At 35.5% G+C, this 14,564-nt stretch overlaps 1 protein-coding gene across 1 annotated transcript; it reads right to left on the bottom strand.

Annotated features, from left to right (window-relative positions):
* Positions 1-854: 854 nt before the first annotated feature.
* On the bottom strand, positions 855-14,022 carry LOC149778478 (amine oxidase [copper-containing] 3-like). Its single transcript, XM_089939345.1, has 2 exons — positions 13,823-14,022; positions 855-7,650 (listed from the first exon to the last, which is right to left on the bottom strand). The coding sequence occupies exon 2, from the start codon at positions 7,627-7,629 to the stop codon at positions 4,792-4,794; it is 2,838 nt and encodes a 945-aa protein (XP_089795471.1). The 5' UTR covers positions 7,630-7,650; positions 13,823-14,022; the 3' UTR covers positions 855-4,791.
* Between the last annotated feature and the right edge of the window lie 542 nt (positions 14,023-14,564).

The raw sequence follows: 14,564 nt of genomic DNA, 5'->3' as shown, positions 1-14,564 counted from the left end.
AAATATGTCTTCCCGAAATGTTCTCGTCTAAGTTTGGTTAATTCATTAATCTTACTATTTTCATTTAAGCTAAAGCATTGTTGTAACTGTCGTTTTGCGTTTTCCCGAGATATATGCCTGGTAATATAATGTGTGAAATAAATAAAGTGATACATGTTGTCTTTTTTCGAAACACGTCTGTGTTGATTATGTATATTTCTTTTGCATATAGCTGTGTAATGTCCATTTCTTTTGCATATAACTGTGTAATGTCCATTTCTTTTGCTTATAACTGTGTAATGTCCATTTCTTTTGCATATAACCGTGTAATGTCCATTTCTTTTGCATATAACTGTGTAATGTTCATTTCTTTTGCATATAACTGTGTAATGTTCATTTCTTTTGCATATAACTGTGTAATGTCCATTTCTTTTGCATATAACTGTGTAATGTTCATTTCTTTTGCATATAACTGCTGATTATGTGAATTTGTTTTGCAGATAACTGTGTTGATTGTGTTAATTTGTTTTGCATATAACTGTGTAATGTCCATTTCTTTTGCACATAACTGTGTAATGTCCATTTCTTTTGCACATAACTGTGTAATGTCCATTTCTTTTGCATATAACTGTTGATTATGTGAGATTGTTTTGCAGATAATTGTATTGATTATGTTAATTTTTTTGTCACGAAGGGGGGCTGATGATGTGCAATCCTCCACTCATAATGGTGCTTTTTTATCGTTATCTAGGAGATAATCGACCAGGGTGGTTTTGTCAGGATCGAGTAAACAATAAAACAAAATATGAAATTAATGATGTAATAACAGAGATTTGAGTAGAGATAGAGAACAGACCAACACGAGCCCCCACATGTAAAATATAACATTTTTTAATTAAATTACATAAACAAAATGAAATTGAACATGACATTTGAATGATTCATTTTTCTCTAAGAATAAGAGTTACAAAATGTACGCTTAAATAAATTAGCCATCCTGTTATACTGAAAGAAAAAAAATTCATCATATAATCAAGTCACAGATCGAACTCAAATTCACCTGGTTGCTTCCAATCATTTCTAAACCACTGAAAGTGATAAGGTCTGCGTTGGCGTATTTCTTCTCTCTCTCTCTCTCTCTCTGTCTCTCTGTCTCTCTTGCTCTAGCCTCTTCGATTCAACAACCGTCATGGTTGTAAACTGTGCTCTATTCCATTGTGCAATACAGGTCTGGAGCTGTTTATTTCCTTCATATGAAATATAATACCCAATCTAAATACGTGTCAGAATTTTTTTCTTCTCCTGGGATTAAACAATATTCCCACTCTTTTTACGTCAGATATCGTCTGTCGTGATTCGTTAAACCTAAGCTATGGTCAGTTTGAAACCAGATACTGATAACAAATCCTACCATCCTAAATTAATGTCTTGATAGAAGCTACTCGCATTCCTATTGGAACAGGGCATAATTAGAAATATTAGATAACCATTACACCCCGTTATGGCTATAAATTATTAACTGAAATGTCAATCGACGCACGTTCTTAATGCGAACACCGTCAATTCTCGTTGAAAAGAATTCACAACATAATTATACAAATGAAGTAATGGTCTTCACTCCTTGTCCTAGCGACGTTACATTGCTAATTAGCGATTCATTTACAAAGACAGAAAAATACGTTCTTAGCATACAAGATAATATCATTTAAGACAGCTACATTAATTCGAACAATTCGTATCAAAGTAATGCATGAAATTCCTACAATACATTATTTGTATTACAGCTGAACGAAGTAATTCTCCAGGAGTCATATAACATCTGAGACAAAACGCAAGTTTACTTCTGAACTCGAGGAAAAGTAAAGTATGAATTTAAAATGAATGATTCAGCAAATAATTACAAACTTACATCAGCGAACATATTGTATACAATTGAGACAATACATGTGTGCCTTCCCGAGCTCTCTTTTCTCTCTCTCTCTCTCTCTCTCTCTCTCTCTCTCTCTCTCTCTCTCTCTTATCATCAATAAATTCATCTGTCTCTTCTCTCGTTCAGGGTCTCTAAAAAAATTCCAGACCACGTTCTTTGAACGATTAATTTAACGAGAGAAATTACTTATTAATTTTCCTCGGGCCTAAATTCTGACTTTCCTCAGAACTTACACTGCCTAATTTCGCGCTGGAATTTCTTAAAACCTCGAATTCCATCTAGGAACACGCGCACCCAACCCCCGTTTAGCGTAGCCAATCAGGATTACTTTTTTAACCATCCAAAAGTGTTAACACTCCCATCGAAGCCAGAATAATTATCTATGGTCTGCTTTTATTAATAATCATTCTCGATAATATAATTCTGTGAGACCCGTTTCACATTTCCCAAGATTTATATAAAAAAAATTCCTCTTGTCTCTACTCATTTTCTGCTATTAATCTTATGTTAACATTAGCATCTATCTAACCGCTATCGAATGGACTCTAATTAAAATTCATGTAATGTCCCCAATGCCCAAAACAGAGCATATCCCATCCGTCGCAGTCAGCAATTTATTCTGAGCCGTTCAAGCACTCGAGTTTAAAACTTCGCTTTCCCAAGTAATTTTTCTTCTGTTTCTTGTATTATATAATGTTTGTCACAATAAAAACATCCAACATTCCTTTAATTTCTTAGATATTATCTTTAATTTCTTACATGTTATCTTTAATTTCTTACATATTACATCAAACTCTATATTTAAATTTGAGCCTACAAAAATGAAATTATTAAAAAGTACTTACATTTTTCGTCACAGTGCACAATGCTGTGAAAGTAAAGTTAGGGCAACTTTGGAACCATTCGCTTGAAACCCTTGTTGTGTTCACACTGATACATTCAATCTATATTATTGAACAACTGAAGAGATTAAACTTTAACTTGCCCTTTTGACAGCGAGAATACACTTGAACTTAAAAATTTTACAATAAGAACACACTCTAATTTACTCTTATGGCAGTGTGATTACACTCCAAAAGTACCCTTTTGAATGTAAGAACGCACTCTCATTTATTCGAATGACAGTTGAGAATACATTTCAACTTACTCTTATGAAGGAAAGAATACACTCCAACGTACCCTTATGACAGAAAGAAAACACTATAATGTATCCTCATCAGGGAAATAATAAATTTTAACTTACCCTAATAACAGAAAGAAAACATTGTAATGTATCCTCATCACGGAAATAATACATTTCAACTTACCCTAATGACAGAAAGAAAACACTGTAATGTATCCTCATCACGGAAATAATACATTTCAACTTACCCTAATGACAGAAAGAAAACACTGTAATGTATCCTCATCACGGAAATAATACATTTCAACTTACCCTAATGACAGAAAGAAAAAAAAACACTGTAATGTATCCTCATCACGGAAATAGTATAGTTTAACTTACCCTAATGACAGAAAGAAAACACTGTAATTTTATAACAATTTATCCTCAGTATGGAAATAATACATTTTAATTTACCTAATGACAGAAAATACACTCTACCTTATGACAGTGATTCCACTCCAACTTATCTTTATGACTGTAAAAATGAACTCCAACTTACCTTTATGACAGTAAGAACACACACTAATTTACTCGAATGACAGTAAGTACACACAGATTTACTCGAATGACAGTGATAATACACTCCAACTTACCCTTACCAGACTGAGAATACAAACCAAATTAGAATTATGACAGAAAGAACACACTTATGTACCCTTAAGAAAGTAAGTCTACACTCCAACTTATGACAGTGATAATACACTCTAACGTGTTCTTTTGACAGTAAAAATACATAGTAATTTACTTTTATGATAGTAAGATTACACTCCAACTTACTCTTATGACATATTTAGCCTCATCACAGAAATAATACACTTTAACTCACTCTTATAACAGAGAATACACTCTAACACCTCTTACGACAGAGAATATAATCTATCTTACCCTTGTGAAAGAGAATAAAACCTCACATACCAATGTGAAAGAGAATACGACCTAACGTACCCTTGTGAACGAGAATACAACCTAACGTACCCTTGTGAAAGAAAATACTACCTAACGTACCCTTGTGAAAGAGAATACAACCTAATGTAACCTTCTGAAAGAGAATACGATCTAACGTACCCTTATTGCAGAAACAAATACACTCTAAATTATCCTTTCTTTACAGACAAAAGTACAGTTAGCGTACAGTACACCTTTTACACATGTTTTGACGTTAACAAAATAAGATACACGGAATTCGGAGTAAATAATTATGAAACAGTAGCATGGCACTTTTTTCATTCAATATAAAATAATATAAAATCAAATCAATTAGATATGTTTATCTAATTATTGAGGTATGTGTTTATGGACTACGAGATATATTTCAATGACCAGAAACTGATCTTCAGCGGTAAATATTTCGGGCACTTGTATCATACTAATTAAAACTGAAAAAGTAAAATACGTATTGTCTGACATCGTTTTTGTGGGGTTTTGTTTCCTATTTTTCAAGTCTGCGTGTCACTTGTATAATGTAAATGAAATAAAAGAATTGTGTTGTTCCATGCAGAAATACATTTAAGTTTTGGATTGTTAATAGAAACCAGCAAAAATAAAAGTCTTGAAATAGGAAATAAGCAAAACGATCTGAAGAGAACAAAGAGCAGACAGTTCGGTGCCCTGCGATACATCTATCGTTACAGTGGAATATAAATAAAAGAGAAAACCTGTTGTTTTTTTTTTTTGTTGTAAATATAAACCAAACTGCAGTCAAAACGATTGAGCATTGTTAACTGATGTTCTCATAGCACGGTTCCAGCTCGTGAGGATTAACAATGTCCATTCTATTAACCACGTGCTGGGGCATATCAAATAATGCGGTCCTGTCAAAGAAATTAAATGGTTTAAGTATAAATCCACTGTCCACCCGTGCTGTCATAGGAACGTCCTCAGATGTAGGTACATGCAAGAATCGGGCTGTTACCCATGCCACGAGATCTTTGTTTTTAATATCTTCTCCATCGAGCATATGATCCATACCACCAAGTGGATTTTTCGGTTGATGCATATCGTACAACGACTCCGTTCCGTACTTTTCTGTGTCTTTCTGCTGCGACACCGCACACTGATATTTTAGATGAGACCAAGCTATAGCGGGAGGGTGAAGGTCTGGCATTTTTTCAGCAGCATTTGACGAAACGTAAATTCTGTAACCTCTCTTATTTCCCCAGCGATTCCTCTTGTTTTCATTCACAATTGTCCAGAAAGATGGGTTCAGTGGATCTGAAACAAGTCCAATCTCTTTCAAAACAGTTTCATATTGAACGTATCTAGTATAATTGAAAGGGAAAAACAAGGGTTTCTTAGTAACTTTTGTCTGTGAATTGACGGCAGTTAATACGTCTCCTACTTTCCACCTGATTATGTCAAGGCTGTTATTTCTACCGGCTACATCCAAATCTACTTTGAAGAGAAAAGAGTGATCATGAATGTTTCCGTTCATGAAATCGGATATTCTAAATCCAAAAGCGGTGGTGCTTTTTTCTTCATTAACTAAAGGATCTTCCGGATCCCAAAACGACGCATACAGATATCCGGTGGCTGCAATGTTTACATCCAAAACCCCATTGAGATGGAATCTGAAATCCATCAAATAATCATAGTTTCCAAGATTGATAGGAAACCGTACAACAAGAAAGTTATCTCTTAGTCCTCCGGAGCCTTTGTGTCGCCAAATTGGTCCCTGTCCGTCAGCCTCAAATACACAGGCGGCAACCTGCTCTCTTCCCTCTCGCGCATTTACATCCCAATATGTCGTCTGGACTAAAGCTGCATGTTCGGGACAATCCAGACCAATTATTGGATTATCGAAGACTCCAAGGTTAAACTCCATATCGGACAACATCCCGGGGTGATTTCCTGGCCCCGCTTGGCCCGAGGCGTATAACAATGTCGTGTCTTGGAGAGCAATCTCATAAACAATCCTCTCTTCCATGAAGCGAATATCGTTCAGAAGCGGGCCTCGTACTGGATTGGAAGCAAACTCGAAATACCAACCCATCCAATTAATTTTGTTTTCACGTATCTTGTACCTCGGTCCTGCAGGTTCATAAGTTCTCGTTGGAACACGAGATGCCTCGTCGCGGAGTGGTAACGAGGAATTTCTTTGTGCGGCGTACTGACGGTTAGTATTGGCACGATAACCTTTCGGGAATTGGAACTTTCGTAGGGTCCCATTATTGTAAGCTTCCATTAGTTCTCTAGACGAACTGTATGGACCTTGGCTTAAATAGTAAAAATCTGACGCGTACCACTCCAACGTATTCACACCTGGACAATGTATGTTAAATGAGAAAGGAATAACTCTCATTGTTTCACTATCGTACGCATATAAATATAGGAGGTAATTGATTTTCCTGTCTTCGTCATCGTCATTTTGGGCTGTAGAAATAATGTTTCCCATTCCGTTACCAAAATAAGCTCCATCAAAACTTTCTTGCAGCAACAATCTGACAGCATCCAAGTGTGGTTGTGCAATTTCATTGACAGCACCCATTGCAAGTTCGTCAAACGGACGTCTGTTGAAGCTAATTTCATCGTCCATTCGCAGCTTCTCCGCTTTCATCTCTTCAGACGTCACATTCAGTGGTCCGACTTTGTACTCCATAACATCAGGTGGCGATTTTGCGGCTCGATACACGATTACAAATGCGTATCTACCGGGAAAGTTTCCGTTGTTATACAGGTAATCAAGGGTCTCTGTTTTGGGAGTGGGAAGTAAGAACATATTTGCGATGTAGTTACTATCCCAGCTAACAATGCCAGATATAATTCCTTTGCTTACCAAAGCAATAGATACAGAAGCCATTTCTGGAACAGTGAGCGACATGAATGGTGAGGGGTGGTCCTGAACTGTTTTTTCAATGAACGGTGATCGCATTTCACAAGTTTTACACTTAAGTGGTTCAGATGATACCGGTGGGCGTGTCCTGGATTCTGTTGTTACTTGTGGACATGTTATATTTATAGTCACTTGTTCAATAACACTCGGAGTCACTGCGATATTTGTCGATGGTGCACTATTAATATTGCTCACATAATTACTTGATTCCCCACTTTTGTGTCCAATTCCATATATACCAGTAAGTATCCCAATCAAAATACCCAGAACAAATGCACCGATTGATATAAATAGAAACACGCACAACGTTACTTTACTTATTCCTCTGTCCTTTGATTTTTGCACCTGCCGATCAACACTGTCGGATACATTTTTACACGAAAGTCTCGCATCACTTCCATTAATTTTTACAGGAGAGTTTTCACTGAATGTCACAACCCCAAAGTTTTTGTCGATGTGAAGATGGTCGAGATCGTCTGTTTCCTCTTCAATAGTGGATCCATTTGCTTCTTTTCCACCGACATCCAATTTATCTGCACCAGTAGAATTTTTCTTTTTGGGTTCCCATGGTACAATGATTTTGACCTCCCCTGAAGCAGCATGCGTTCGCGGCTCCTCCTGGCTGGAAGCCTGACAAGAATCTTCAACTGGTGTTTCTGTGTGGGTGTCCATTTGCTCACTGGTTTCCCCTAGTGAAGCCCTTGAATCTTTCACGATCTCTGTCATGCCATCAAATCTGCATCCTTTCTATGAAAAATATAATGAAAATGATCAAGTTATGGTAATGATCGGAATGAAAAAATGGAAATAATTTCCATAAGGAGGGTAGATATGATGAAAGTGGTGGTGATGATGATGGTAGTTGTGTTGGAGAGAGAGAGAGAGAGAGAGAGAGAGAGACACAGAGAGAAGAGAGAGATTCAGCGGATTTTATACCATTTTCTTTGTTCTGTTGATTCAGCATCTGGCATTGAAATTACGTTGCTTTCATCGTTGTTGCTGTTGCTGTTATATTAGTTAAAAAGTGATACAAGAGTTTTAGTTAGGTAAATGTGATTATGAAAAGCGCGTTCTCTGTTTTTCACCACCGCGAATTACCCGGTAAGTTATCAAATAAAAACATATCAACGAATTGGTTAGGGATAACGACAAAAACACCATAAACTGATATTACAACAATTCAGGCCAGATTCTGATTCTGAAGCAAAATGTTGCCCTGCGTGACATACATAAGTACATCCATCCATCCATACACACACACGTACATACATACATACATACATACATACATACATACATACACGTACACACATACATACATACATACATACATACACACGTACATACATACATATATACATACACACATATACATACATACATACACACACACATACATACATACATACATACATACATACATACATACATACATACATACCGAGAAACGTTTACAAAAGGTCTGTGCAGAAATCCATAAAGCAAACGCATGCCGTGTATCCTACTGATATGGTTGGAGTCTAATCTTTATTTCTGTTACATAATGATTGCTTGGTAATACGACTCAACTATGGTAATCAGCATAAAGTTCAACTTTAGTGCAACTCAAGCTAAGTGTAATGAATTAAGTGTATATAAAAATTAATACTCTTTCTCTGTTTGGCGTACATTTGTAACTCACTTTTAAAACTCTCTCTCTCTCTCTCTCTCTCTCTGTATGTATGTCTATATGCAAGCTGGTGTGTTTACAGCACAGCAACAGAAGTAGACTATTTATTCTCGAGGCAATTGGTATGTATGTATGTATGTATGTACGTACGTACGTACGTATGTATGTATGTATGTATGTATGTATGTATGTATGTATCTTTGTTCAAGTTCCGATATTTCCATGTTAAATGCGTTATCTCTGATGATGTCTGAACCCGGAAAACTACACTATATCATAATACTCAAAGGAATGCGGAAACACCATTTTTAACGTTCGCACCTTGCAATGGTCTACCCCATTTAAAAACGTCACGCGTTTATGATCTCTAAGTTTTATGTCAAAGGCGAGGTCTGAAGAGACGGATGAGTGACCAAGGAATGTATTTCATGGAGAGAGAAATAGAGAAAGAGAGACTACGTGCACTTCGGTAACCACACGTTTACTTGCGAATATACTCGATAAAACATATGGCTGCCTTTCAAAGTGGACACACGTGTGATATTGGCTTCATTTCCGCGTCTGGGCCCTGAGGGCCTTAACCAGTTTTGATTGAAGATGCGTGAGAAATTTCATGTAATTAATACTGAACACGTGTATTGGTATATTCTGGTATATTTATTTGATGATAATATTATATTCAATTGATGATAATATTGATGACATCATTATATTAATCATCATCGTCGTCATCATCACTGTATATGCAGCAGTAGCAGCAACGTAATCAGCAGACATATGAGTAACAACAAACGCCAATAAACAATATCATCGATGATGAAGACGACGACGACGATGATGAGATCTTACGATAAGACGTTTCTGACTATAAATAAAACCCAAACATGATCCCAAAAACAGATTCATTCCAATCATAATTCCACTCAATTATTATAACATTTTCAGGTAAAATAGATTTGACAAAATTATCAAATATTTGATCTTGAACAAATCAATGAAAGACAGATCAGTCGTTGAATAACTTTGACTTAAGAAAAAAATGTTTAAAGATAATTAACGCTGGCGACTGAAAACGCTACATAATTTTGATTATTGTCTTTTAATGAACTGATGAACTGAAAAGCCTTCGATAAGTAATTACAATGAAATTTATTCAATATATATATATATATATATATATATATATATATATATATATATATATATATATATATATGTATGTGTATATATATATATATATATATATATATATATATATATATATATATATATATATATATATATATATATATGTGTGTGTGTGTGTGTGTGCATGTATGTGTGTGTGTGTGTGTGTGTGTGTGTGTGTGTAATCCATCACCTATCAATAACATTGTAAAATCTCTTTAGAGCAGAAAACACAAACGCATCTGTAAGTCAGCTCAAACTAGTCTGAAACATGAGAAATAAATTAAAACGGCGGTGTATATATATCAGGTTAACCATCTACGAAAAATTCGTTATTTTCATACTCAGCTCTATCCGCTTTGAAACGTGTTATATTTCAATTTCTAATTATACGATTCGGCGCTTTAATGCTATTACCAGAGTCTTTAATTTTCATTATACGATTCACTGCTTTAAAGCAATTACCATACTCCTTATTTCTAATTATAAGAATCAGGGCTTTAAAGCAATTACCAGAGTCATTATTCTCAAAATATCTTCGACTTGTTTAAAGAGAGGTGAAAGTGTTTGGACCGAGTAATTTAATATATTCCATTTCTAATATGGATAAGTAGAATATAGATTTTCATAAACTGCCGTGCTCAGTAATAGCAATCAGTTAACTCGAGATCTATTATTTTCAAATATAGAAAACAATCTATCTATGTAATCAATTGTATGTGTAATTCAGCAACACTTCATGAATATTTTTATTAACTGAAAAAAGTTAAGCAACAGTTGAGGTACTTAGTCGTAGTCGTTGCTTAGATAGTAGTAGTAGTAGTAGTAGTAGTAGTAGCGTCAAATGGTATGACTGTTGTTTGAGTAGTAGTAGTAGCAGCAGCAGTTCTCATCTTCCTTCTTCTCTTAAAAAAAAAAACACAACTAAATTTGTACAGATGCACGTGTTACCTGTTACTACATGTAGCTCGTAAAAATTTAGATAATATTTTTTATTACAAACCCATTACCTTTCGTGGTGTATGAAGACCCGTGAAAAAAGTATACATTATTTTCATTACGAAATAATGACCTGTCGTACTGTATTGAGGCCCGTAAAAAAGTATACATCATTTTCATTACAAACCAATGACATCGCAGTGTACTGAGGTTGGTAAAAAGTATACATTATTTTTTTGGGCAAATCAATTACCTGTCCCGGTGTATGAAGGCCTCTAAAAACAGTTTAACATCATTTCCTGTTGCACCGAGGCTCGCAAAAAAGTATACATTATTTTTGTTACAAACAATTTACCTGTTGCAGTGTATCGAGGTCCCCAAAAAAATATACATTATTTTTTTACAAACCAGTGACCTGATGGAGTGTATCGAGACCCCACCCCACCCAAAAAAAGTATACATTATTTCTATTACAAACCAGTGACCTGTTGCAGTGTATCGAGGCCCCAAACAAGTATACATTGTTTTCGTTACAAACCTACGACCTGTTGCAGTGTATGAAGGCCCGTAAAAACGTATACATTATTTTTATTACAAATCAACGACCTGTCGCAGTGTATTGAGGCCCGAAAAGTATAAATTATTTTTATTACAAATGACCTGTCGCAGTTTACGAAAGCCGTTAAGAATGTGTACATTATTTATTACAAACCAATGACTTGTTGCAGCTTATGAAGGCCGTATAAAGGTCAATTAATTCTAATAATTCTACAAAATAAAGTTGTTACGAGAATTACAAAATTATATATAAGCACAATACATCACGAAATAATGCATTCTGGGATACTTGTATTTGCCAAAATGGATGTATGACAATCATGTTTTGAATATTTATAACTTTCTTATTTAGTTGGGATGTCCGAATTACGTTTTCAGCTTTCAGATGTTTAGAACTAAAAGGTTTTCACTGACGAATTTCATAATTCTATTTCCTCATATCCTTCCTATTATATCTGAGAAGTGTTTTAAACATTTATTTTTCTCTCTAATTTTCATTGGAAATTACAACACTTCGAAAGAGAAAAAATAATACTCGCATATGTTTTATGCTGCAAATATAGAGTAATTGTTCAGCTTTTCTTTAAAATAAGCAGACTTCCTTAACAATAAAATCACAGCTGGGACGCAAGCCTGAAAAGTTGACTCTGAGTGACATTTTTAATTAGGTGCAATATCAGTGTCATGTATTGTCATTAATCTGATATTATATTAAGTACACGCGTCTGTATTGGACTGCTGTTCGGCTCTTCTTTAATACCGCTGTTATTGTTGAAAGTTAAGAACCAGTCGAAAAACAATTTTAAAAACATCGTAACCGTTCCAGTGGTCTAAGTAGCTGGAACGTCCGCCTCGGATACGGAAGGTCACAGGCTCGAACCCCGGCTGAATCATACAAAAGACTTATAAAAAAGTATACTAGCAGATGCCTCGCTTAGAGTTCAGCATGAAGAGGGATGGTGTTAGTTAGGACTGGTCGGCCTAGTGTCTGGAAAATGTGACTGGGTGGGGCATCGTGTTATATGTCTGCAGCATGATGTCCCAGTGCTACACATCACTATAAACTGCCACACTGCAGACATAGTAGCCATAAAACAGTTAAAAGGTCGAAATAAAATTATCCAAGAACATCGTTGTTGTTGATTGCTATGAGCTAACCAAAATACACTTTTAAAACCATCGTTGTTGTTGATTACTAGGAACTAGTTAAAATACAGCTTTTCAAACTACACACAGCGTGTAATAAAAGGTTTATTCAATACTTGCCTGTGTATCCAAACTCCAACTGCATACAGCGTATGCTAAAAGGTTTATTAAAAAATTGAATGTGTATTCAAACTCTATACACGGCGTATACAAGAAATGTATCCAAACTCCGACTACACACAACGTATGCTAGAAACGTATCCAAGCTCCAACTACACACAGCGTATACTGGAAGGTTTATTCACTATCCCAACTCCAGCTCAGACTGGAAGGTTTAATTCAATACCAATTGCAGTGGGAGTGTTCCAGTCACCTATGTTGCCCCTCGCCCCTCTAATATGCGTATTGTGAAGAATTGCCCCCGTTACACTCATGTGAAAATGAAGTACCATGGAAAGGTAAACAGAGTCAAAATATTTATCTCATTTTGTTTAAAAGGTCTTACTTGGATCAGAAGATATCGGTCGATGCGGATCCGAGGAGTAATCGAATGGATTATCCTGAGACAGGTTCGTCCAAATACAAAGTTCTTCTATTTTGTAGCAGTCTATTTTCATTGAAAAACATGAAATAAAGGAAATACTAAGCAGCAAGCCTTTCCACAGTTCGATGGATACGTTCGTTTATTTAGGCGTTTCCGGCAAAAATGCATTTTGAAATACAAATACTCAAATTTGTTTTGTTTTGGCTTTGTCGCATAAAGAGAAACATACATACATACATACATACATACATACATACATACATACGTACGTACGTACGTACGTACGTACATACATACATACTATCGGTTTATTCGATTCAAATAATAATCACAGAAATTACAGCGTATTGCGATGTCGAAGGGAAAAATATAATAAGCTTTCAAGCATCAATTCAATATGATAATTTTGACAAGCATAAGGCTTGAAGCAGTGCCTAATAGATTATTTCTGTACTACCGTATCTTAAAACCCAATAGTAACAGATCTTCACGACAACATGACTTAATACATGGTAATACACCAACTGCTGTCAAACAAAATGCAACTTAGCAACTCCTTTTGTTTAATTTTTGTATATTTATATAAAAAAAACTCAAATACTGCAACATTCGTACACGAAGGCTATGGCGTGTATGTTGAGTCCATGATCAAAGCAACCAACATCACAAATGACCGCTATGTCTTGAAGGCTAAACAGTAAGACACCAATGACGCCTCAGAGATTATATTTAGATATAATCGACACGTTTACGTCGATGCGAGAGTTCTTATACAGAATAAATTTTTCATTTGGATGAGTGTTGTAAACTTAATCAACTGCCACGTGATGCAAATTCACAAAATGTCATCGAAAATCAACTGCATGTATAAATCTAACAAAGAAAGTAATGCGTACCTGGAAATGTTGTTATTGATTCTTTAGAAGATATATTCCTGTCTGTATGTTCATTATAAATGAACCTTCCTCCGAAGTATGAACGTATATAAATCTGTGTGTACGTCTTGATACTAGCGGAAGTAAATGATTTTAACTGCCCCGGGACACACTTACCGTATGCACAGAAATCAGGTTCCATGACTATACTGTACAGCAGTAAAAAGTGACCTGCATGTAATTATCGTTCTCACATGTATAAATTAACAGTACTTGCAGTGTGTTTTAAGTTGTAATTATTTCACAAGCCGATGGTAAAGGATCCAAATAAATAACCAATGAACGGAAAATGAAATATTTGTGCTCAGGTTCAGTAGAAAAATATACAACAGAAACTTCTTTCATGGAAGCAGGCTCAGGGTATAATGAAAAGAAAACACGGAGCAAATATAGGAACGTGTTTACCTCCCACATTTACAAATGCCGTTGATTAATGTTGACATTCGAAATGAAACAGAATAGTTGTTGTTGTTTTGAGTTTAACGCAATTTCTCAGCTCAAGATAAGTTATAAGTGGTGGTGGAAGAACGAGGGCCGGTAAGAACCACTGACCCATTGAAAGCTACGGTCAGTTTTTCAAATAACCACCTTGACCAAGTCCGAGACTCGAACCCATGCGGACTCACTGAAACAGAGTAACTTAGAGTGTAACGTTAAGGAAGCACTTTATTTCAATTCTACAGTTTCCACGCAAATATGCTCA

Source organism: Sinohyriopsis cumingii, chromosome 17 (assembly GCF_028554795.1).
Source record: "Sinohyriopsis cumingii isolate HCF-2022 chromosome 17, ASM2855479v2, whole genome shotgun sequence".
Lineage (NCBI taxonomy): Eukaryota > Metazoa > Mollusca > Bivalvia > Unionida > Unionidae > Sinohyriopsis > Sinohyriopsis cumingii.
Note: the sequence above shows the minus strand (reverse complement) of the source record. Positions and strands in the feature narration are given on the sequence as shown.

Coding starts and splice junctions, on each gene's coding strand:
- LOC149778478 (XM_089939345.1), bottom strand. CDS start 7,629: ATGACAGAGATCGTGAAAGATTCAAGGGCTTCACTAGGGGAAACCAGT.